General features: G+C 39.4%; 3 protein-coding genes across 11 annotated transcripts in view; 1 reads left to right on the top strand and 2 right to left on the bottom strand.

The window, feature by feature from the left end:
• Window positions 1–19973, bottom strand: part of LOC131313334 (membrane-bound transcription factor site-2 protease homolog) — a 30530-nt gene extending 10557 nt beyond the window's left edge. For 2 of the 4 annotated variants that reach the window (XR_009196168.1, XM_058341590.1), the window contains exons 1-8: window positions 19845–19965; window positions 5034–5137; window positions 4847–4912; window positions 4288–4354; window positions 4091–4192; window positions 3094–3197; window positions 184–331; window positions 2–82 (exon numbers count right to left, since the gene is read on the bottom strand). Coding sequence is in view for 3 of the 4 variants with exons in the window: in XM_058341590.1 (XP_058197573.1) it covers window positions 2–82; window positions 184–331; window positions 3094–3197; window positions 4091–4192; window positions 4288–4354; window positions 4847–4912; window positions 5034–5122 (657 nt within the window). In the remaining variant the exon portion in view is untranslated. Of the gene's footprint in view, window position 1; window positions 83–183; window positions 332–3093; window positions 3198–4090; window positions 4193–4287; window positions 4355–4846; window positions 4913–5033; window positions 5138–19844 lie in introns of all 4 variants that reach the window. The other 2 variants (XM_058341592.1, XM_058341591.1) reach the window with 2 other exon arrangements.
• LOC131313335 (actin-related protein 2/3 complex subunit 2A) lies at window positions 6945–17864 on the top strand. 4 transcript variants are annotated; one of them, XM_058341593.1, is made up of 10 exons: window positions 6949–7176; window positions 8794–8860; window positions 9053–9260; window positions 11965–12134; window positions 12387–12464; window positions 15352–15484; window positions 15565–15656; window positions 15894–16002; window positions 17335–17405; window positions 17494–17864. In XM_058341593.1, exons 1-10 carry the CDS (start codon window positions 7115–7117, stop codon window positions 17527–17529), a joined length of 1026 nt encoding a protein of 341 aa, XP_058197576.1. In that variant the 5' UTR covers window positions 6949–7114; the 3' UTR covers window positions 17530–17864. The 4 variants fall into 4 exon arrangements, with proteins under 4 accessions (XP_058197579.1, XP_058197576.1, XP_058197577.1 ...); XM_058341594.1 differs by having other exon boundaries at window positions 6950–7176; window positions 15903–16002; XM_058341595.1 differs by having other exon boundaries at window positions 6958–7176; window positions 15946–16002; window positions 17334–17405.
• On the bottom strand, window positions 18376–23200 carry LOC131313336 (transcription initiation factor TFIID subunit 11). Of its 3 annotated transcripts, XM_058341597.1 has the most exons (6): window positions 22762–22912; window positions 22163–22613; window positions 20837–20924; window positions 20265–20364; window positions 19874–19997; window positions 18376–18732 (listed from the first exon to the last, which is right to left on the bottom strand). In XM_058341597.1, exons 1-6 carry the CDS (start codon window positions 22877–22879, stop codon window positions 18639–18641), a joined length of 975 nt encoding a protein of 324 aa, XP_058197580.1. In that variant the 5' UTR covers window positions 22880–22912; the 3' UTR covers window positions 18376–18638. The 3 variants fall into 3 exon arrangements, with proteins under 3 accessions (XP_058197580.1, XP_058197581.1, XP_058197582.1); XM_058341598.1 differs by having other exon boundaries at window positions 22163–23200; XM_058341599.1 differs by lacking the exon at window positions 19874–19997 and having other exon boundaries at window positions 18496–18732; window positions 22762–22913.
• Between the last annotated feature and the right edge of the window lie 672 nt (window positions 23201–23872).

The raw sequence follows: 23872 nt of genomic DNA, 5'->3' as shown, positions 1-23872 counted from the left end.
CCATGGGGATTTCACCATGAATATAGAATGGATACAGGATCAATGGCAGGAGGAACAGTGCCAATCCACAAACTGCACAACACTGCATAGAAAGTTGAAGGTGATCAGCCTAAGGTTGATAATTACATCTATATCGGTAATTTCAAAAACATTAGCACACAAATAATTGCTATCTGTACTCACTGCTGCATTATGCCAAATACCGGCACAGTATATACGGAGGGTTGAAAACCTTGGTAATGCCTGCAGCACCTCATAGTTGAAAGCCACAAGAGCTCCAGGAAATAGAACCGCTACGAATACAGCAATGTACTCTATTTGTATGCCCTCACTGCTTCCCGCAGAATGGATACCTACAGTAACATTAATGAGATCGGTCCATTGACATATTAAAGATGTAAAAACTTTCCATGCATGTCCAATGACACATTTGCTCAATCATTGGTGTATCCTCTATGTGAATAACACGTAAAGATACTGTAACACATTTATCGTTTCACCTCTTTACCTTATTCATTTAAAAATGAAGCAGGTGATCATGTACACAAGTTAGGATATAGATACAGCGCAACGGATTGAACACTAGATAAGACACCTCTATTGTAAGTAAAAGAAAATCAATAGCAAATTCTGGTAAAAATAACCGTGTCTCAAAAGGGACAGAGACATGCCTTCTTTTTCATCCTCAGGAACATGGAAACAGTTTAGCGTGTGCATAGACAAAATCAACAAGGAAATCCCAAAAGCTTCCACTACGTATTTAAACTCCTCTCACCCTTGCCCTGACCCAACACAGTGGCCTGTGGGCGGTTGTAGGTATCTGGGCTCTACACAGCAGCGCAGCGGTGGGTCCAAATTGGCCCTGCCTTGGAGGGATTCCAACCTACTCAAGCATTTTGCCTGAAAGATACCAACCACTTCCTTTGCAAATTTGACTTTATTTCTACCTTTTTCCCTTTTGACCATGATGGTTAAATGGCCATTTATGTATTGTCAAGAATAGGGGTATGTCGCTATCTTCTAACCTCTCTACCTATGGAAACCCTTTCACCCATGGACAGTGTTCTAAATGGCGGCCGCCGAGGCCGCCTAGGCACTTGGAGGTGCCCTGCCGCCACGCCAATACCCCTTGGCGTTTGATTTGGTGCCCAGGGAGGTTTGGCGGCGGCCATGGCGGTCTCGGCGGCCTTGGCGGCGGCGGCGGCGGCTTTGGAGGTCTTTGACGGCCTAAATGGTATAGTATTAAACTAATGGAGATCAAGTTTTGAAAGGATATGGAGGAGAAGAGTTAGAGGAAGGAGATGAACTTTGAACTTGGCATTAGGGATCTCCGATCTCGTTTATTTCTACTTATTGTCTTATTCAACTTATTTGCTAGTTGCTACTACTTAATTTCATTTGGGTTTGTACATTAAACTTTGCATTATGGTTATGTAGAACTTTGAACTTGCATTATGAATACATAGAATATAGTTTGATTGGATAATGGTTTGTTAAAAAAAATAAAAAAATGCCGAATTGCTTGGCGGCCGCCTAGGCGGCTTGGCGCTTGGAGGTGGGTCTCCGCCCTACTAGCGCCAAGCGCCATTTAGAACATTGCCCATGGACCCTACAAACCTGCCACCATTCCTTGGAATCTCTCTTAAACAGAGGATGATTGTCTAAGTTCTTCATATTTTCAAATGGAATGGCATGGGCTATTTGAGGCTTTGTCCCGAGCAGAGACGTGAATTCGAACAGGGTAATTGAGGCTGCGTTCTTTTAAACTTATAAGTTTGGAACGTATTTCGGTATTTTATACTATTCGTAACTTTTTGTTTAGCTATTCGACGTAATTTTAGGGTTAATCGTTCATCTCGACGAGACGAATCAGAAAAGTATAAAAATATGGACCGATGTTGAAAAAATTCAAATAAGACGGCGCTTAAGGTCCAAAAGATAGCTGTTTGATACATAATTTTTGTCTTTAGTGAACTTTTTTTTTTGCTTTTGGTCATAATTTTATACTTTTTAGACTCCTCTCATCAAGACAGATGATTAATCCAAAAAATCCAAGCGAATCTAACAAAAATTCAAAAAAGACAAACAAAACACACAAAACGAAGATTTAAGTTAAGTTTAGAAGAACTCAGCCCAAGCACAGAAAGTGATTTGATGGCATAGTTCCACGACATAAAGTCCCTTCAGTTTCTGGATTTTTGGAGGTATAGGGGGCCGCTATTTCAAAGATAAAACTTTTTGAGAGCCGCCACTTTGAGCGTACTTAGTCACATAATGGTCGAGCACGACCATGAAAGTGTCTTTCAAATACATTCCAAACTACTAAAATTTGAGAGAGAGGATTGAGGGCAGGAGCGTAGAGCGAGGATTGAGTGCGGGAACAAATGGGACTTAGTGTGTATATATTGCCAAAGGTTAGGTATTTCTCCGGTCCTCCCTTGCCCGTACCCTATCAATTTGGGATTACAGAGGTACTGTTATTGTTGTTGTGGTAATCAATTTGCAGCATGCTGTTGTGAAGCCCAATTTCTTTTGGCTAGCTTGTTGGCTATATTTTCACAAAAGAAATGTATACCAATGATCTAATTTTTTCAAGTAGACAATCTAAATTCTTCAATTTGAGATGTGATGTGTCCACCTCTAGATATAGACTCACACCTGACAGTCTCATACAAATCTGTATAACATAAACCAGATAACCAATGATCTGAACCTTCAAGATAAACTCATAGATACAGTTATTTCTCCCTCCATTACTTGCCCTTCTCAAACCACACCCTCATCCAAAATATGAGTTGAGGTGGGACAGGGATGAGTATCGAATATTCAGAGAAAATACAGAAAACAAGAAGCAGCACAGTAATCATTTAATTCTCCACCATACTTATAAGTTGTCCAGAAATTTATGCTATTCACACATTACACGGATGAAGTTCACATGTCTACAAGCCTGTACAGACACAGATTTCTTAAACAAATGAGAAAAAGAGTTAGTTATGCCATTCGCCTGGTCTAATTTACAAAACGAAAGGCAAGAAAAGCAAGGTAAACTACCGTAGAAAAGACATTGGAAAAAGGAAGTAAAAGCTTAACCTGGCAGCAGCAAGCGCATGCCCAAACTCATGTGCAGACACGGATATTATCGTAGATATACACATGTATCCAACATCAGCCACTGTTGTGCTCAACCCAAAAACCTGCATAGAAGACAACATGCAGGAGTTTTGGTGGCTTTTAGCAAGAAGGCTAAAAAAAAACTCTACAAGAAAGGTACAAGGATTAGTTCCGATAAAATACATGTCTTTCACAAAACCTGAACATTAAAAATATGTCTGGGACTTACAGTTTGAAACACTCTAGTCATGCCTAAACATAATATAGGTTGTTAAAACTTGGTCGTGTATTGGGCAACTAAATTTTAATGTTTCCACGGTGCATCAAAACTTGGCCATACAAACATTGAGGTGGGCATGGGGTAGTTGAAACGTTCTAATTGACATCAGAGAGACAAATCAGTGAGCAATAAACCAGAAGAATATATCCGCTTGCCAACAATTTATTAGCTGTCTTTTTCTTCAATAAATAAGTTTCATTAGCAACTATCCAAACATTTCATATCAAAGAAACCTACTTCAGCTAAAAATAAGTGGATCATCCAGGCAGCAAAACAATGCCATCAATGCATCAAAAGCTCTTTAATTATTGGAAAACTAAGGCTTTTAAAAATTAAGATCACCAAACTTAATCTAAATTCCTCATCTCCCCTTTTTTCAAATATATTATACGCAGAAAACAATGCAAATGACAATAATTGGGCAGAACCTCTGTCCCATAGTCATTGATTACATTAATGGGACCCTACAGGTGAGAAGCATTGTGTTTCGATTAAAAAATACAGGGGCAGAAGCTGATAATTTTAACATAACATTCATGCATACATATTACAAAAAAAGGAAGACATATGGGTGTTGTAGACAAAAATGCTGAACTCAAAAGAAGTTAGAGAAGATTACTTAAGCAGCCCAAGAAATCCAGATGGGCATACATGAGTCCAATAACAAGGAAAGAAGTACAAAATTCGAGAACCAACCGAAGGGAAAATCCCAAACAAGGACCCGGGCAAAAGCTTGCTAAGCCACCATGCATTCCCATTGTACAAATGCAGCAGTGTGGCTGATTCCCATAGAAGAATCTGGCCGCACATACAAAGCAAATAAAACTGATAAACAGGAACTGTAGCTTATACATTTGATAAAGAATAAACATGATACGTAATTTGGGTCTTACCACATAAACTCCTAGCATTGCGGTTAGACTAAAACCGATCCCAACTGAAAACCAAACTCGCAAAAGCCTTAATTTGACGCAAGACGGAGTCAGTCAGTAGTAATTCAACTAGTAGTAGTAGCAATTAGACAACTAAAGGGCCCTTTAGATTGGGAAAAAGGGAGAGAAAATAAAAGACCGTTTTTTCAAACTAAATCTCACAAAAACTGAGAAGCAACAATGGACCAATGAAACCCCAAGAGATAGGCCTGGTGGTCAAGGCTTGAGACTTAGGGTTTACTTCCTCCTAATGTCTCATGTTCGAAACCTCTAAGGCGCTATCAACTCCTTCGGAGTCCATCCACACGGAGCATTTGCTCTGGCTTTAAGTGGGGCCCCCGCTAGTGGACGGTGGGTTTATGGTCCACATGATTAGTTGAGTTGCACGTAAGCCTTTTTTCTTCCTTTCCCATCTCTTTTTGTTATCCAAACAAGTGATATGATTCTCCTTTTTCTTTTCTTTCCCACCTTTCCTTGCAACCCAAAGGGGCCAAGACCTAAAAGATACAAGTAAAATAACCTGGCATGTCTTCGGCCGACCCTGAATAGTGGTTCATTGAAGGCAGAGGTCTTGTAGTCGCAGTACCTGCACCCACCAGTTAATCTTTTTTACTTTATACTTACTACTTACTTGTAGTACTAACTTGTGATCTGATGCCATGACATCTGAAAACAGAAAAACAAGAAAACAGAAACAAACAACATACCAACAGGAAACAGTGTGGGAGAGGCGCCTAACGTGTAAGGGCAAGAGGGTTCGACGACCAAACCTTCTCGTCTGCCTACCTCCTTCCATTGCCAACACTGGAATCTGAATGAATATTGAATACAACAAGGTAAGTGAGTAAGTATGTAAGGGAGAGGTGATTTCAGGTCCCCGTCGGTCGATTGAAAGAAAGAAAGAAAGAATACCATCAACATCAATACTCCAAATTATCACCATTTCTCAGTTTTGATTTCATGGAACAAATTTGGCTATAAATGTCACTTTTACCCTTAAAGTTCAATTTCTTCCTATGTGGTGCTTAAAACTTTCCAAATTGATATTCACCCAGTCTAATTTTGGATTTCCCAGTCTATTCACTGCACGAAGACGACTGTTTCATTACTGGCATTGAGGCTCATTATCATTACTCCTTCTGGTGATTAATTAATGAGGAAAAAGTTGTCGCCAACTGTGAGGTGCGAAAATACCGTGTATCTATCTATGGACATGGTGTTACGCAAGAAATTAACCTCTAAATTTAATAGTCCAGATTAAATGAGACAAACAAATGCTAAGATTGTACAGTATTGGAATCACAAAGGATTCTTTGGGCCCAAAAGCAAAAACCCTAGTCATCTCTTTCTTAATTATCATATATGAAATACTAAGTAAAAGTGGACAAGGAACCCTATGCTAATATCCTCAAATGGGTGGCAACAAGATCAACAATGATGGCTCGGTGATAAAAAAAAACATGGTCTTCAATGAGTTCTTGCCAATATGTGAAGCTATTTTGTACTGGACTTTAAAAAATTCGTAACGGTTTGAGTATTATTTCTAATATGAATGGTGCCCAGCATTGCTAACGAGTTATATGTAGCCTTTCGTTGTTCTGTTAATGATATTAGTTCTCACTTTAATCTTAAGTTCAAGGGGTGTGTGTCCAATAATAAAATAAATGGTTATAAGTTAAAATGTTCAAACTACAATGGTTGCAAATAACAATTCCCTCTAATTTCTTTACCATTTTAAAAAGTACAACCACTTAAAAAAGACAAAAATGGAAATTAGACTTTAAAAAAAATTAAGGACTCAATGTGGTTAGTTGATAGAATAAGGACGAATTAGACAAAAAGTAAACTTGTGTTTGAAAATTGAGGAAAAAGTGGGAGAAAAAAAGAGAAAAGAAAATGAGACAAAAATTATATTGTGCATAATTCTAGATTTTTTTATTTTCTCTCATTTTTCTCCAAACCAAATAATGGGGAGAATTTTTTTTAAAATTTTTTTTTCTCTTATTTTCCACAACTTCCAAACAAACAATGAATAGTTGAGGAGGTCAACGTATAATTTAGCAAACTGCCAAGCTAGCACAGTTGGTAAGGTTCATGCCCCCCTTCGTGGTGGCTTAGATTCGAGCCTCACAAGTGGCGGGATTTAGAATTTCAAGGCTACGAATAGCCTCTAAACATCCCGTCGACTAATATCTCATTAAGGCCCCATTCCTAAAAGGGAAATAAGTATTTATTTTTTAAGAAAGCAATTTCAAACTAAAAAATTATGTGGTTACGTAATATGGATTTTGTTTGATAGATTTCATTGAGATCTTTTCCTAAAAGGAAAATAAATATTTATTTTTTAAGAAAGCAATTTCAAACTAAAAAATCATGTGGTTACGTAATATGAATTTTGTTTGATAGATCTCATTGAGATCTTTTATACGATGCAAAAAAAATTTAAATTTTTTTTTTTATTTTTAAATTTAAAAATATGAAATTAATATTTATTTTTTAAAAAAATATTCTGAAACGGTGACCCCCGCTAACTACAGTATTGAAAGGAAAAAAAAAACCCGTAGAATTTAGCGAATAAATTTCGAGGGCTGTTTCGGATTCTAAAATCGTTTAAATCAAAGGGTTTTGAGTACAATAAAGAAAACGGAGTAGAATGTGAAAAGGTTATTACCAGACCTCGGCACGTCACCTGAGACCCTGCAATAGTCAAGCTTTCTCTCAAACTCCGACGGAGGTCCCTGGATAGCTGGATTTCTAGAGAGAGAGAGAGAGAGAGAGAGTTTGTGTGATGATACTTTTGCAGTCTCATTCGAGGTATCTTCTAGAGATCTTGTCAAATCGGGTTCAGAAGTAAGTGTTCCCTTCTTTCCTTATTCTCCTCGCAGATGAGTTGATTCCGTTTTCTTCGGTCGGTAACTATGGACTTCCTATAAACCGTAAAAATTGGAAATTTGCAACACATTAGGAGAGGCATTTCCTTTTCTTTCTTAGGATTTTAACTAGTTTAGCTTCCTTTGGGGCAGCTATATTGCTCCATTTTCGAGCTGGCTCATTGGTTCCATACACGAAAACAATCTCAACCCACCACGTAGGTGCCTGTGCAGGTGAGGCGTCGGTCGGTCCTAGCTAGGCCTAAGGGCCTATTTAAAGAAAGACTAAAGAAGGTGGACACAGCATTGCTCTAGATGAGGATAGATGCGTATGGTATAGGAATCGGGAAGAGAAGATCAAAGCCTTCCATGGATCACGAACTAGAGTTTTCTAATGAAAGAAATGCGAGAGCAGGCCCTCTTAACCTTCTGATACCGCCCAAAGTCCGGGAGCTTCCTCTTCGGATTGATGTTCCTCTGATATTGTCGTAATGCTTAGGTAGGGCCCCCAGAAGAGTTCTTCTTCCTCCTGAAGGTCTTTGCTTCGGCCTGGGTAAGACCTTAGTTACATAACTAATGCGTGTGCGTGAGCATGAGCATGAGCAAAAGCGAAAGCGGGAGCGCGAGTGAGAAAGCGTCCCCAGCAACATCCCAAGCTAATAAAATTTGTGGAAGCGAGGATTGAGAGCGTGAGCAAGGGTCACACTGAAGGAACGTGTGACTTAGGGAAAGACTGCATTCGCGTACATCTTACTTTTTCTGAACCTTGTAGTGGTGTTTGTTGGGCGACAATTCTTAGTGTTTTATCCTTTCCATTGTTTGATATTTTGGCGGCTCAAAAATTTATAACTATTTAAGATATGTTTTTACTAGTCGGGCATGGGAGGTTCGGTTAGCTTTTGGTCAGCTGCATTAGGTTTGGGTTTGGGTCTGTGATCTTGAGGTGGCATAGGGGCTTGAAAACCCAACTTATTTGAAAGAGGAAATAAATTAACAGAGGATTAGAAACCGGAAAAGTGAAATCCCTTTTTAATCCTGATTTGGAGCTACAAATGGAATTGCATTGTTTTTTGATGACTCAGCATAAAAACATGATGGGCATTAGAATCCAATTCTGCTTGAGTGGACATGAAGAGTCAAAATGAGGATTTGCTTAAGACTTGAGATTCAAGGTACTTTATTCTTTTGTCTTCTTTTTACTATGCCATAGGAGATCTAAAGCTGGGAATGATGGCCATAGGCGATGGATGTTCCAACCAGGATCGTAATTGATGCATCCAAAATTAAGGATGAGACCTAAACTACCAAGTTCTTCTTTTCTGGGCATGGATCACAATTTAGAGTGAGACTAAATAATTGGATAATTTGTGGCCAATTGGCAAGTTAGCCTCCACAATATAGTTTAGGACTGCACTATCGTTGCCCTACCGGTTAGTATTAACCCTCCTTTTCTTTTGGATTGTGCTAGTGCTCTTACCTTTTATTGCCTCATTTTTGGTTCGACGATTACTGAGAATGTATCAGCAACTTAAACTAGTATTTGTTACCTAGCAAGTGCCACCTGTTTCAGCATGCTGATATTTTCCTCGTTATGTAGTGTTGAGAAAGGTGTTGAATTGGATTGCAACTGGGTTGAATTTGGTGATATTCGCTACCATATTCAGGTGAGTCAACGACTTGGAACCTTTTCTTTTCATGCATCTATGGTAGAAAGCTAACACTGTAGACCAGTGGCTTGATGGGAATCTTGCATAGGTTCACGCACTTTGTTAATAGGGTGGTCTTTTTATTCATACCAGGATGTACCGAAAAACTCCAATTGATTCTGCAAATCTGACTCACAAAATATCTTGCAGGCATCAATAAAGAGTCCGCATCTCCTGCTGCTATCTGTCTCATTACCCACCCCGCCTCCAGAAACTGTTTTCTTTGGGGGACTTCCTCTTGGAGCCATAGAAGCTGTAAAAGCTGCTTATGGTCCGGTCATACAAATTCTTGATCCTCCAAGAGACGGCTTTAATCTCACCATGAAGTTGAATTTAACTAAACTTCCTCCAGATGAAGGTCTAGTGAGTTTGTTTTGATGGGCACTAGAAGCTTTCTATGGCCATTGGCTATGGTGGAATATACAGAATCAGTTTGAATACCATTTTCATCTACATTGTCCATCTTTTTTTGTTGCCTCCTGAATTGTTTTTGTTAGTATTAGCTTTTTTGTGTTTTGTTATTTATTTTGGGTCAAAACAAAAATGTGCAGAAAATTTGAACACTGAAGAACGCTTGATGATGTAAAAAGGAAAAGTCATACAAAGGGATACCTAAATAGGGCTTTGGATAACAAATTGGATATTACACGTTTGTTTTTTGGTAATTGATGCATTTTATAACCAACAACCAAGAAAACCAGTGGGAAAACCCAGAAACAAAGGTAACCAATACATGGGAAACCTACAACAATCTGCAGGAAAGAATCAAAACTCTAATGAGGGGGAGTTCGTAGAATTCTAATAGGAAGGTTCCAAAGTTGACATAACCTTGCATTTTCCACTGAGTTTGGAAAATGTTTCCAGGTAGAAACTCGAAGCCTCAAATTTTCCTCTAAGCAAGCAAAAACTACTTCAGAGCTCCGCAGTCTTCCACCAAATACCCTAGAATTTCTCTCAAGCCAAATGTGGTACACTGCTACAGCAAAGGACAGCTTGATAAGAAGAGCTCGAAATGAGTTACTTTTGCAGTGAGCCAAAATCCAATCCAGTTCCATATCAAAGTTCCCAGAACTTCTAATAGTTTGAAACTTGGTCAATATAGACTGCCAAATCTGACTAGAGTAGGAGCATTCAAAGAAAAGGTGATTGGCAGTTTCATCATGTTGCAAGCATAAGATACAATGAGGGTCAATAGGCATACCCCATCGCATTAGTCTATCTCTGGTGGGCAGCTTGTGAAGGCAAGCAATCCACAAGATAAAAGCCCATTTAGGGACATTTTGAGAAAACCAAACAAGAGAAGACCAGGTTACCTTAGGATTCTTGTTTCTGATAGCTTCCCAAGTATGTTTAGTTGAATAGCTACCTGAAGGGGAGCAAGTCCAAGTGACCACATCCTTACTGTCCCCAAGAGGAAGAAGAGAGGTAGGGGTGGAGGATTGGATCTGCTGGATGACCCTATTGCGTGGTCTAGGCCAATGCCAAGCACCATGCTCAATTACAGAACTGACTTTGTCATAAAGGGATGAGCCAAGCCTGGACACAGTTCTATCATCAAAGAGTTTGTACAGAGGGCCTTTTGGGTGCCAATTGTCTAGCCAAAGGAAGGTAGACTTGCCATTGCCTATAATGTGTTTAACAAAGAGCTGACCCAAATCTCTTAACTTCATAAGTTTCCTAATTGTCCAAGAACATTCAATGGGGATAGGCATGTACCAGATGTTGTGATGTTTGATGATATAGCTATGCACCCACTGGACCCATAAAGTATCTTCCTTTTTGCTTAAAGCCCATAGGTGCCTTAACATGGAGGCTTTGTTCTACATTTTCAGAGATTTGAAACCCAATCCACTCTCTGCTTTTGGAGTAGAAATATCCATCCACTTCACTTTAGCCCCAGCCTTCTTTAGATTAAGCCCTGACCAAAGAAATGCTCTGAGTAACGCTTCCACTTCTTTAATGACTTTCTGAGGGAGAATAAACAAAGAGCACCAGTAAGTTTGCATGCTAAAGAGAACAGACTGGATCAGAAGAGCTCCACCCCCAAAGGAGAGGTTACTATTTGTCCAACTTGCTATTCTTTGTTGGGTTTTTTCCTTAAGCTGCATACAATCCTCATACTTCAACCGTGTAGAGATGAGAGGTACTCCAAGATATCGCACAGGTAATGAGCCTTCTAGGATGGGGAGTATTCTGAGAATAGCAGCCTTCATCTCATTACTAACACTTGAAAAGAAAATCTGACCCACATGGTAAGACAACATTTAGTTGCCGAAACTTGTAGGTATGTTAATCAGCCCAAAATAAGGTATAGAAAACACCCTACAAGAAAGGAGTAGAATCATTAATCATCTTAGAAAGTTGCCAAAAGAAACTCGAGATAAAGAGCGCATTGTCGAACAATTTTTAAGGATTATAGATGATCAACAACAACTAATAGATTTTAGGTGGCCAGATTGTCTCTTTGCGTGATTCTGTATTTAAGCTTAGACATGGATAATTGTTCTTTTTAGCTTAAAGAAATCTACGAAGAAATTTTCTTTTGCTACTTCTCCTAAAACTGAGGAATTGATTTTTCTTGAAACAGTCTTTGTAGCCAACTGTAGGGGTGTCATGCAGAGTGGCCTTCTCCAACTACTTTCTTGAACAATTTCAACCATTTTCCTTGATCTCCCCCCTTCCCAAGTACAAGTCAGTTGATTGAGCATGCTATTTTAATCCTATTGTATTGCACCATCATTGTACCTTTTTCCTGTCACCACTTTGTTGAACGTGAGCGGTTAATGGGGGTGTCCGAAATCCTGATTAAATCCCTTGTAAAGTACATGTTCTCATGCATGATATTTTCCCATTCTCTTCTGCGTCCAAATAAGTTCAATATATAAGTTCATCTCAGTTGACCCTAACGGTGGCAAGTTCCTCACTTTTTGTTTGTAATTTGTTCTTTAGTAGGACATTTTGATCTACGACTATCCAACTTTGTTGTCTGAGTTTGGGATGTATTCCTTCCACATGCTAATGGTGCACTCTTGACAGTTATTACTGTACATGGGTTTTTGCAGAGACCAAAACTAGTCTTTTGGTAAAGATTGCATCTCTGAGGGAAGTAGTAATGGGTGCCCCCTTAAGAGTAATGCTAAAGCATCTTGCTTCAAGGACTGTTGCTCTGGATATGGATGGGCTTGTTGCCCTTGTGCATAGGCCTACAGAGTCTTTTTTCCTTGTTACGCAGGTAAGATTATCTTGGCAACTCTATATTTTTTGGATGGACAAGTGACATTTGTGCTTGTTCTGCTGCTTTTCATTTGTCCCCAATTATACTTGATTTTTTTTCTTTTTCTTGATAGTGCATATAAGTCCCTTGTATAAATACTATTATGGACTGTATCGAGGTTGTAATATGGTAGTATGTTTTTTCTTGCATGGCGTCATGTGAATATCTGTAAAAGAGAGCTTACTGACTCATTTCGATTGATTACGGCAGGCAGAAAAGGTTACTGTGGTGTTTCCTATGAGATTCAAGGATTCCATAGATACTCTTCTTGCAACTTCATTCCTGCAGGTACTGCGAGTATCTTGTCAAAGGTTACTAGTCATTATAATACCATTGTTATCTGGCCCTACAGTTTTTCAGTTGCTAAAACTACTAGGAATGGTCATTTTGTTGAGATGATTCTTTGTGTTGGTGCCAGGACTTGGGAAGGGTGCAAATTAAGATACAATCATAGTGTACTCTTCCTGTAGTATACATGTTACTAATTACATGTGCTGGGTAATTGGGTCGCAGTTACTGGCATGGTTCAATATTTTGGCTGAGACCGTAAGTACTCACTAGAGTCATCCATTCTCGGCTAAAGTAGTGTATTTTCTGGTATTGCAAACCAGTTCCAGTTATAACGTCATAGATGTACGTGTTCGGTCCGTATAAGCATTTATCAGCTGACTCGACAGATATTGCTTGTTGTCATGTAATATCATAACAATTTGTTGCTTAATCACGGCTACTGGGCCAGATGTAAAACCACCAATTTGATGGGATTATTGAGGATAAGGATTGGGGTGCCGATAATGCCACGAAAGTTTTTTATGCTGCCACAACATTAATAGCTTTTTTGACAATTTAGCCCTCCCTTTCAAAGCATGTCTCTCCCACTCAAAGTTGTCAATACCGTACCGGCCAGCGTACCGTTTTCACTACTGGAATGGTACGTACCGGTACCGGGCTGTATCCCGGTACCGTTCCGGATTTACCGCAATTAATATTTTATATATATATATTTAATATATATCTACCATTTTGCATAATGTTAAGTATAAACATAAACAAAATGTAAAAAAAAAAAAGAAAAAAAAAGAAGAGAGAAGGTAATTTTGTACCGGCCGGAACACCGGAAAATGTCCGAAACAGACCGGTATCGTTCGGTACATCCGGTATTGGCCAGAATAGGCCGGTATTTCAACCGGAACGGATCTCTAGGGTTTGTGTTCCGTTTAAGCACCGGCCGGTACCGGCCGGTACGGAACGGATTTCACAACTCTGCTCCCACTGCTTTTACAATGTGTTCTCTCTCCACGCGTTCATTTCACGTTCTCATCTTTTCCCCTTCTCTCTTTCACTCATCGTATTTGGAATCTCCGATCCAACCCTCCGTCTCTTCTCTTCGTCCCCCCCTAATGCCAGTTCTTTACCACCGAAGAGGGCGGCAGACTCGAGGCTGTTGAAATAGATACTCGTCACGAACAATTTCTTATCCAAACCCAATTTCTCTGTCTCGCACAAAATTGGGAGGTTGCCGGCCTTCTTCGACAATGGATGATGACTTTGATCGCCGCCGCAGATCTTCAACACCTCCATATCCGTAACTTCATTTCTCTCTTTTAATCTCAATACATAAAACAGGGACAATCTACAAAATCAATTGCAATGGTAGAGAGAGAGAGAAAAGAGAGGAAAATGGTAGACATCGGTCTCGTTGTGTTGGGTTTGTTGTACTTTTTTTCTCCCTCTTCTTCTTTTCCAAGAGACAGTGAATGATTGTCGGCCTTTTTTTACAAGAGAAAAAACAAAGAAGAAAGAAAAAAAGAAACAAGAACGAAAATATTTGTTCTTTGCTGTCTGCTATACATATGCATGTGGATGACTCACAGTGTGATGCCGATCTTTGTGTGGTGATGACGATGAGAGAGAGAGAGAGAGAGAGAGAGAGAGAGAGAGAGAGAGAGAGTCTGCTCTGCAATACACAATGAAAAGCAGAGAGAGAAAATGGGATTGATGATGAGAGAGGAAAGTATGTCTGGGAATCTGGGATAATTACATAAGGGTAATATAGTCAAACAAGATCATTTGTCGTGGCACAATAAAAAGGCTTCGTGGCTTGTTTAAGTGTGTGTATCATTTGATTACTGTCTGAACTTGTAGTAGAGTAAACTGTCATGCCTACTCTGAGAGTTTAAGCAATGTGAACTCTGTGAAAGGGTGTGCTGTTTACCTTATGAGTTGATCTAGATCCTTTATTTGTTTTGAAATTTCATGTTTTTCCAAACTTTTAGGGCCTTCTACATATATCTCTGCCTATTGCCCTATACCACCATGAGATTCTTGTCCGTGCCAAGTTTCTGGTCCCTGCATTGATGACCAAACACCGCTACTTTGAACCATATTGGCGTGTGTGTGGATAGGTGTTTAGTTTGTCTTCCTCGAGAGTTAAGGTCCGAGGTTTTATATAACAATTACTCTTTGTCAACATCAAGAGCACTGTAGAAGGAAATAATTATTCTGAGATGAGAGACATGGATATGATTTTTGTTACGTTATATGAGCAGTTTACATGAATCGCTCATTTTCCTCTCTTACATTGTTGGAGAGTTATTTTTAGCTAAAAAACACGAATACAGATACCAAACACGAACACAACGCGGCATGGATATGTGGACATGTTTTTTTTCTCTCCAAAAACTAGGACACGGAAACGTTGGTTGATACAGTACATATATAAATAAATTTCTTCATATACATGTTTTTATGTATAAAATTTCTATATCATGTAAATATGTTATTTCTTCCAAAGCAAAGATAAGAAAATCGCAATGAACAGAAATGAGATTTGGAGGTGGTGTTCAATACATGTCCACCTGTCTGGTACATATCCAAAACTTGTCTGTCTCAAGAAAAAACAATTAGATATTCGGACACATATTTTCACGCGTCGGGAACATGTCCGAGCGTGTTTGTGTCCGAAACGTCCGCAATGCAGATATGAAAGGCCTGGAGATGTGTCCGTGCTTCTTAGATTTTAGTGTTAGTGGATGACATCATATACCAAACTTTTGCAAGCCTTGTGCGTACTTTATGCATCATAAAGTAGTTGTGCTTCTGATTTTTGCTTCATGTTTGAGGTTACTGCTTGCATCCCTACCGTTTCAGTTCTTTAAATTTGGTTGTCAATCAGGAGTTTGTGGAAGCAAGACGTACAGCTGGACTTGTCAATGCCCCTCCTTGTTCATGGTCTCCTTCTCCTCCCTTAGAACTAAAGGGTGCGGCTGTTGAGGTGTTGTTTGCAAATGCTGGATTTGTCTCTTTTGGTATCGTCAACAACTCAATATGGTTCCATAAGATGAATTTCCCCGCTATGTAAATCTTATAATGTGTTTTACCCATGCAGTCCTTTTCCCACGCCACGTAGAAGGCATAAAACTTGACAAAACTGTTTGGAATTTATCGACGTTTCATGCGTATGTCAATTATCATGTAAAGGTGAGGTTTTTCTACTCATATGCTCCGTCATTCCTTTGTACTCTCTCTCATGTATTTTGTGAATAAGTTTTTCCGTATGTTTGTGATTGTGATCCTGCCACCGCTTTTCTTTTTTCTCTTTATTTTTTCCCAGCAAGTCAGCTGCCACTTTGTTTGGGGTAGCTGGCGTGCTGGCAAGGAAGACCACTGTTTGCTTTACTATTAAGGTGGTTAATGCTTTTAAAGTATTAGCTTTAGGTCATACAGATGTTTTGTTTGATCCAAATCTATGGTGCAAATTTCCAAATAGTGCTCAGAAGGATTCATGCACACTCGAATGAGGCGGCGTGTGGAGTCCCTAATTCAGGTAACAATTATTGTCCTTGGGCATTTTGTTCTTTGCTCTCTTTAGCTGTTCAATGTTTCAAGGCAACGACTGTTCTGTTCTACATTAGCAGTTAGCTCTATGCACTATTTATACATCATGTTTGACTACATAGAGAACTAAATAGAGAACTATTGGGAGATGTTTAAGTGCACCACAAAGCTTACTCCATGTTTCTGTAGTTCTCAAAATCAGAGATTGGTTTGTGAAGAAAACATTGAAACTGATTTCTAGCAGTACTTAAAACACCCTTATTTTGGAAGACGTTTCCCACAAAACGTAAACAGGGAGTAGAAAACAGGACACAGGGGTACCATACGTGTTTTCAGCGTCTTCAAAAATCCACAACAGAAAACAAATTTTCAAATGATAACGAAGGATCCTATTATCTTCCGACATGTATAAAAAACAATATTTCGTCTCAAGTAACCGTTAATCTACTGTAAACGGCATGTGGTTGGTGAAAAGAAACATTGCTATTCCTTGTACTAGAGAGGAGGGGCGAAAATATGGTCATGGATAGGAAGCAAGAGTTGCGCGGGGCTTTGACGAGGTTGATACTGTTAGAAGGAAAATGAAGCAGCTGATGCAAAACTAAAATTGGATCAAAGATTACTGGTTTGGGCGAAAGGCACTCAGGAAGGTAGACTCAAGTATATCTGTTGCAAGGGATCCATTTTTATGCTTTTCATCAGGATACCTGGCCCATTTCTCGTTTTTTTTCCCAAAAAGGGGATAATCGTTATTGCTATTTTTTCCTCTATAGTTTAGTCAAATTCAGAACAGAGATTATGTTTCCTCTCCAGTAACGGCAATGAGATTGATGCAGGGGAGCGTGTAGAAAAGAAAAACGAAGCAATGAAGACAATGTAATATTCTGGGCAGTCTATACTAATCGGAAATATTCCTCTAATAAAATGCTAGTTCTAAAGTACTTATTGCCTTGTACAATCATGGTAGCCACACCCTTTTGGTAAATCTGAATGGAGGTTAGTGAATTATCCCCTTACCTCAAACCACTTTAGCGTGCACATTAAATCCAATGAATCACTAAATTTCTCGCTAGCAGTAATTTGGAATGGAGTGAGGTTTAGATAAAGCAAAATCCACTGGTGTTTGAGCGTCTCTTCTTTTTGTGTTGAGTGGATGTGATGCATGATGGCTTCCACAGGTGCTTATATGCCAGTCATCTGTTGACTTATTCTTTTAACGTACGTGCTATGGCTATTTTAGATGCAAACCTTTTTCTTGGATTATCAGTTTGTTGTTTAGGGAGAACTCTTATATGCGTATATCACTGTATTGTGTTTCAGGCTCTGGATCGTGCCAAACCAGATAAAGAGAAAGCAAAGAAAACTGGGCAAAGTAGATCTTTCAAGCGGCTGGTTTGTCTCAAGCTCCTTAATCCTAATGATTTTTCCTAATCACAGTGATGTTGGTATTCATTGTGCTTTTATGTTGCTTCACATGTAGAGCCTCAAGGAAGCCAGGAGCGGGTTGAAGTCTTGAAGTTTTGGTTGCTGTAATCAAGGGAGAACATATGAATCGGCTGGATTTGCCAAGATCTTTTAAAGAAGGTTCTGTTTTTGCTTGGAAGATCACTGCAGGCATTTGAGCCGTGTACTTGTGTTTAGAAACCACATACAACGTGATTTTGTAGAGCTATACTGGGGCCACTCACGCATTCTAAAAATTACCCCAGTATGGTATTACATCATTTGTACTTTACTCATCTTATTTAGGTCATGACCCTGTAAATGGAGCTGCTATTGCTTGAGCGTGTAATGTGTTGAACGATCTTATCTAGCCCTAATATTATTCTGATACATACTTCTTGCCTTAAACCGCTATCCGCATCTTGTATACGTTCCAGGATTGAGAGGAGCCCCCACCATTTTTGGTACCACCAGCTTCTGCAACTTGAAACCTACATTAGTTAGCTGATCTTTGTGTTACTTGAAGCGAAGTAAAAGGAGCAGCTAGCTATTTGTTCTGAACCCAACTCAGTCACTCTTTGTATTTTCAATCGAGAGCTGCCAAGAAAACAAGGGGCTTATCCAGAGAATGAGAACTGTAAATTTTCATATCCAACAACTCAAATCACTCAATGGCAACATCGAGTCTCTTAAGTACTGGAGTATCCTAATCCCTCGTGGTGGAAACAGTGGTCACTTGACAACCAATTGCCGTTATTGCCTCAAGAAGCCTACTCTCACCCGCGTGATGTCAATTCTCGTTGTAGGCCAATCAATGCAGAGTTTTGTGCAGCTTTGATAGAGGGCCCCAGCTGATGGACGGTACTCAGCCACGACTTCTCAAAAGCTATCAGTGAAAATACTAAAATAATTTCTGGCATTTTTCTGTAAATTAAGAAATAGTCCTTTCATCACCATGAAGGTGGTAACTCAATTCCCTACTTTCATTGAATAATGAGCTTCTATAGAAGTCTGATTTTACCATAAAAATCAAGCCTTATTAACACATCAAGTGTAATCTATATTGTATTATTGTCTGTTGAAATAACAAGGCAGGCCTCCATAGCGGATTTCCTAATGACAAACTTGCTATCAAACTTGTTATCTTCTGGTTCAGCATCTACACACAAAGCCTTCTTTTCCTCAATAGTGGCAGCGGAGATGCTTTCCCCTTTGCCTGAACAACACCAGATGAAGCTGTCCCCTCCTAGTTGTGATGCGAATCTTCAAATTAGAACTGATATAGCATCACAACAAACATTCAGATTCATGTTCAATCCCAAAATAGAAATAGAAGCAAAACACAAAAGAAAACCTGAAAGGTGAAAATTAATCAAATCCAAAACTAAACATAGGATTTTTAACTCTCGCGCGTGCGCGTGAGCACACAAATGTTAAGGGCTTTTCTGATGAAATGGAGGCCCAGGGAGGGAACAGGACTGAAGTTCTACCCTTCCAATCTAAGTGAATTGACCACCAAACCATGCCTGAAGAATCACCAATACTGTTACACTCAATTTGAATGACAAGAATCTTGAGGGAATTTTTGGAGGACTTGCATCTAATCCCTCACCTCCCCCTCTGTAATCATTACAAACCAACCATACTTTGATGCCCCATAAACTCCTAAATGTTCCCACTGCCCTGCATCACCTTACTAAGTACAAAGAGAAAGGAAACAATGGAATTAGGGCAGGTTTCTATCTCTTCTCAAAAATCGTCAATACAATATTGAAGTCTTTTTTTTGTTAACAGACAATTTTTTTAACACAAACTGTACTGATAACTTGTGGTCTGTGGTTTTGATAGTCTATGAAAGCCTTCCTCAAATATAAACAAGACTAAAATAAATATAACAGTTAGCAACTGGTGATCCAAATCAATAACTGTCTACAAAGTACAGAAACTGAACCACAATCTTACATTCACGACAGTTAATTTATCAGGTTCAGTCTTAAGTACTACAAACGGCCTCATATTTGTCAGGAATGAACATCCATTCTATTTCTCAAGCTACTATTTAACCATTTTTTTCCCACCAAATCCAACATGGCGAGAACCTTAATGCTTTTTCTCTGCCTGCTTATCACAGACACAGCCAGCAATATTCTAGCTGCCTTCCCAACTGGAAAAATCAAGGGAAGTTAGAATCATGGAGCTGTACATGGATAGGGCAAGAGGCCAGCCAACTGGCTAGGCTAAAGGCTTTAAAGCAACCAGCCTAAAACACGCAATTAATGTAAAAATGAAGCACATAGGATTCAGAGCCTAATACATGCAATTAATGCAAAAATGAAGCACAAAGGATTCAGATACGAGTACGAAATGCTAAAAGCAGAAGAGCATTACCCCATTAAGTTGCCTCCAGGTCAATTTACCTGAAAAGCCTAGGAACTGATCTTTTTGGAACCTTGCCTTCAAGTTTTAATCTTCTATAGGCTTCCCTCATGTGGCAGGGCCTGATTGGCCCGCTCTCATTTCTCTCGGACATCACAATTCTGGCTGCAAATATGAGAAAAGGGTGACCTATTCAACTTTTAGACAATCTCAGCCCCAGGGCAGTAAAAGCATCAAAGAAGATACCATTGCAGCTTTCATGAAATCCTATCAGGTCAGCAAAAGGCAAGCCAAAAGGATGATAAAGGGGGCATCTGGGTTGCTCGGATTTGGGGTGCTGCCTTGAGCAAGACCTTTGTTTTTGGTTTCAGATTGTCCATACGAAGATAGACATCAATGTACAATTTGTAATGCTCAAAAAGGTTTGTGTACCTGCTTCAACAAGTTCACCAACGAACAGTTTTGCTATCCCTGACACCACAATTGTCATTGGTATGGAAATTTTTGCACTACCAGTAATGCTTGCTAACAACTGCAATGCAAGTGAAACAACACAAGTAGCAGTCAATGCATTATTGAAATAACCTAGTTGAAATCAATTATGAATGCACAACTGATGCAACTCATAGAAGCTTCAATCTGCATATACAATGTTTAACAGCTCACAGCTGATGCACTGTCCAAAAAGAACATTTATATACAAAATAATTATCTAGAGAGGCGCAGCCAAACATCATCCAAGTATTGCATCAGCTGATGACTGCCCATCTGAAGTCACAATACCCGGGAAAAAAATGTTCAGCCCAGAAAGCCCACTATTTTGACTTCTGGGCAACCACATGGAACATGTGTAATGACTAGTTCCACTAAATGGCAAGCAATGGCAACCAGTGTGCCCCTCTTTAAACCACACAGAAGGCAGAAACTAGATTCAGTGTAGCCGGAAGCCAAACATAATCACCTACAAGGAAAAAGAGCCAGGGAGAGACATCAAATAAACATACTCTTTTCATGTTTGATTTCTGAAATCCTGATCTCCGGAATGATTCATATCTACTCATCTGTTCTTCAGTGAACTGAGATAAAATAGCCCTGAAAGAGCAAGAAGACATGTGAAGCTTCAGAAAGTTGAGGGAAGTCATTATTGTTAATCACTTAATCAAATGAAAAAATAGTTAAACCAATAAACCAAACTGACAGTTGGTTAATCATTTAACCAAATGGGAAAGAACAAAGCAGAAAAGAACTGAAGGTTGTATCTTTGTATTGTGGAAGTGGGGATGGCATGAACCGATATGTGGGGTTCGATATGGCTTCCATAATTGATATAAACACGCATAGGACATGAAGACAACAGCATGCAGACACACTGATAAAACAAGTCCTCAGAAATGTGTAGGCCAGGGAAATGGTAATCAGCTAATGCATTTATTATTGGACTTTGGCCGTTCAAAATGGGTTCTCTTGAATATCCTTGTCCAATGCATAACATATGATCAATGAAGTCTAAGGTTGTATACCCTGACATATTCTCCTAATCAGCCACTTGAACTTCTATGAGAAAAACTCATATTATGCTTAAGATTGTTGGGTTGCTCTTGCTTCTTTGCTAAGCACTAAAAATATAGTTGATGAAGCTCCACACACATCATGCATGAAATGAATAGCGCTAATTACTGTCTTACTGCATTATCTTTTCTCTTTAGAACTATATTCGTTTCCCACATTAAAAAACGTACACTAGTCATCTGTCTGATGGTTTTTCCTATCAAAAATAATTGTGGCGCAGGAGTAAAAATTGTCAAACTTCTATGCCATGCTCAACGATAAAACATCGGCCACGTCCAAATACAGTTGGGGACATTGTTGTAAACAATAAAGTATAAACATTCATCATAGCATTCCATGAACCCCAAATAAGTGTTTTATAGTTCCATAGAGATCGACTATGCATTCTTCTGATGGTTTCCGCTAATCCTGCAAAGATGTGATTGATATGGTTGCTGATTTAGAGATACCTCTACAAACCTAATGGGGTTCCTAATCTTGAAAAGCTTGTTGTTAATCATCATCACGGCATCACCTACAGGTTACAGCCCATGACATTAATTTAGGGAGCTTTCAGTGCCTGGATCCATCTAAATGTCGGTGCTTACAGCGCCACAATCTTTCTCCGTGATTTGTAGTCATAAAAGTCCACTGGGAACATGTACAACACGTACATAAAAGCTTCTTGTTTATAATCACATCATACAGTAGTAGCAAATAGATATGAAGGCAGTTTCACGGAACTACTATTTGTTCAAAGGAAAAGGGAATGAGGAAAATACTGCATCTTAGACATCTTATCAGGGTCAGAGGTGGAAGGGTTCCCGAGCTCAACGTCCATGTTCTCCTCCTCCTCTTCTTCCTCCTCGTCCTCTTTGGCCTTCCTGGCCAACGATGCAGCAGCAGCTGTGGATTTCAATGGCTTTGCAGTATTTGTATTCGTAGGAGGACGGGGAGTAATAGTATCGATCTCGTTGTCGTAATCGTCATCGTCGTCGTAATCGTCCTGAGTAGTAGTATTATTATGGACATCAACAGGGAGCTGTAAAGCAGCAGGTTCTGATTGACTAGTAGTACTAGTCTGGAGATTTATTCTATGAGTTTCGGTTTGAGGTCCGATCACATTATCAGGAGCAACAACGGGGGAATCAGTTGGCGAATCATACTCCTCGTCTTCTTCCTCAAACGCAACTTCGAATGGATCCTTCGACTGTTTCATACTGCTCGCTCTCTCTCTCTCTCTCTCTCTCAAAATATGGCACTAATATATTGCAATGTTATAGGCAAGTGAAGAGGGTTCGAATACAGCAAACAAATATGAAACCCTAATTACCCCCCACTAACACCGTGGAAACCACAATAGAAACAGGAAACGATGAACCCGGTGGACGGCGTTGGGTTGTCCCCGGCGTCAGGTGTCCGATCGCCGGGCTGGGGGTGTAGCTGTAATCGTCGTGTGAAGTTAGGGCATAGAGTGCGGGAACTAGAGAGGTACACATACACGGTGAGTTTGTATCGTTTTCTTTTCTACGGATGTCAAGTGAAGAGGGTTCGAATACAGCAAACAAATATGAAACCCTAATTACCCCCCACTAACACCGTGGAAACCACAATAGAAACAGGAAACGATGAACCCGGTGGACGGCGTTGGGTTGTCCCCGGCGTCAGGTGTCCGATCGCCGGGCTGGGGGTGTAGCTGTAATCGTCGTGTGAAGTTAGGGCATAGAGTGCGGGAACTAGAGAGGTACACATACACGGTGAGTTTGTATCGTTTTCTTTTCTACGGATGTCACTAGAAGTTGGGCTAATCGGGATAAAGTTTCTACTCCTCCTATTATATATATATATATATATACACACTAGAGCTTTGCCACTCGCTACGCGCGCCGGTGTGACATTATAATGTCTGGGAACGCAGTTATAATCGTGAGAAGATTTCATTTACCGGAAATATGTAGTTATTGTCAAGGGAAACAAATGTTTGTCAACTAAAAGCATAATGCGAAACAAGATTGTTCTGTTAATGTAGTGTAAATTTGATATGATATGATTAATTAAAAGAAACTATTGGGAAGCAGAATTATGCTAACTATATGGATGATTTATATCATCAACCATTTCAGCATATATTTTGCATGCAATATTCCCATTGTGTATGTAAATTAGAGAGTTCTTGACTCTGAAAGGGAAGAGACATACCTTTTGAGTAAATTCAAATCCTTGGCTTTTCCAAGCTGTTCGACATTAACTATCAATGGTTACCTATTGTTATCACTGCTGATTCAGAATAATCCATTTATTTGGATTTTGAACTTTGAAAATGTTTTCTTGATTAGTTGGTATAAATCATACGGAGACGAAATGATTCAATTATCTTGAATAATAACAGTATAAATAAACAGAACGAATAAGGGAGCATGATGCAAAATATTTAACGATATCTTGATCTCTAGCATTTAGACTAATATGTTTTATGAACCAATGTTGGTTAT

This window comes from Rhododendron vialii, chromosome 13a (assembly GCF_030253575.1).
Source record: "Rhododendron vialii isolate Sample 1 chromosome 13a, ASM3025357v1".
In the NCBI taxonomy this organism is placed as follows: domain Eukaryota; kingdom Viridiplantae; phylum Streptophyta; class Magnoliopsida; order Ericales; family Ericaceae; genus Rhododendron; species Rhododendron vialii.
Note: the sequence above shows the minus strand (reverse complement) of the source record. Positions and strands in the feature narration are given on the sequence as shown.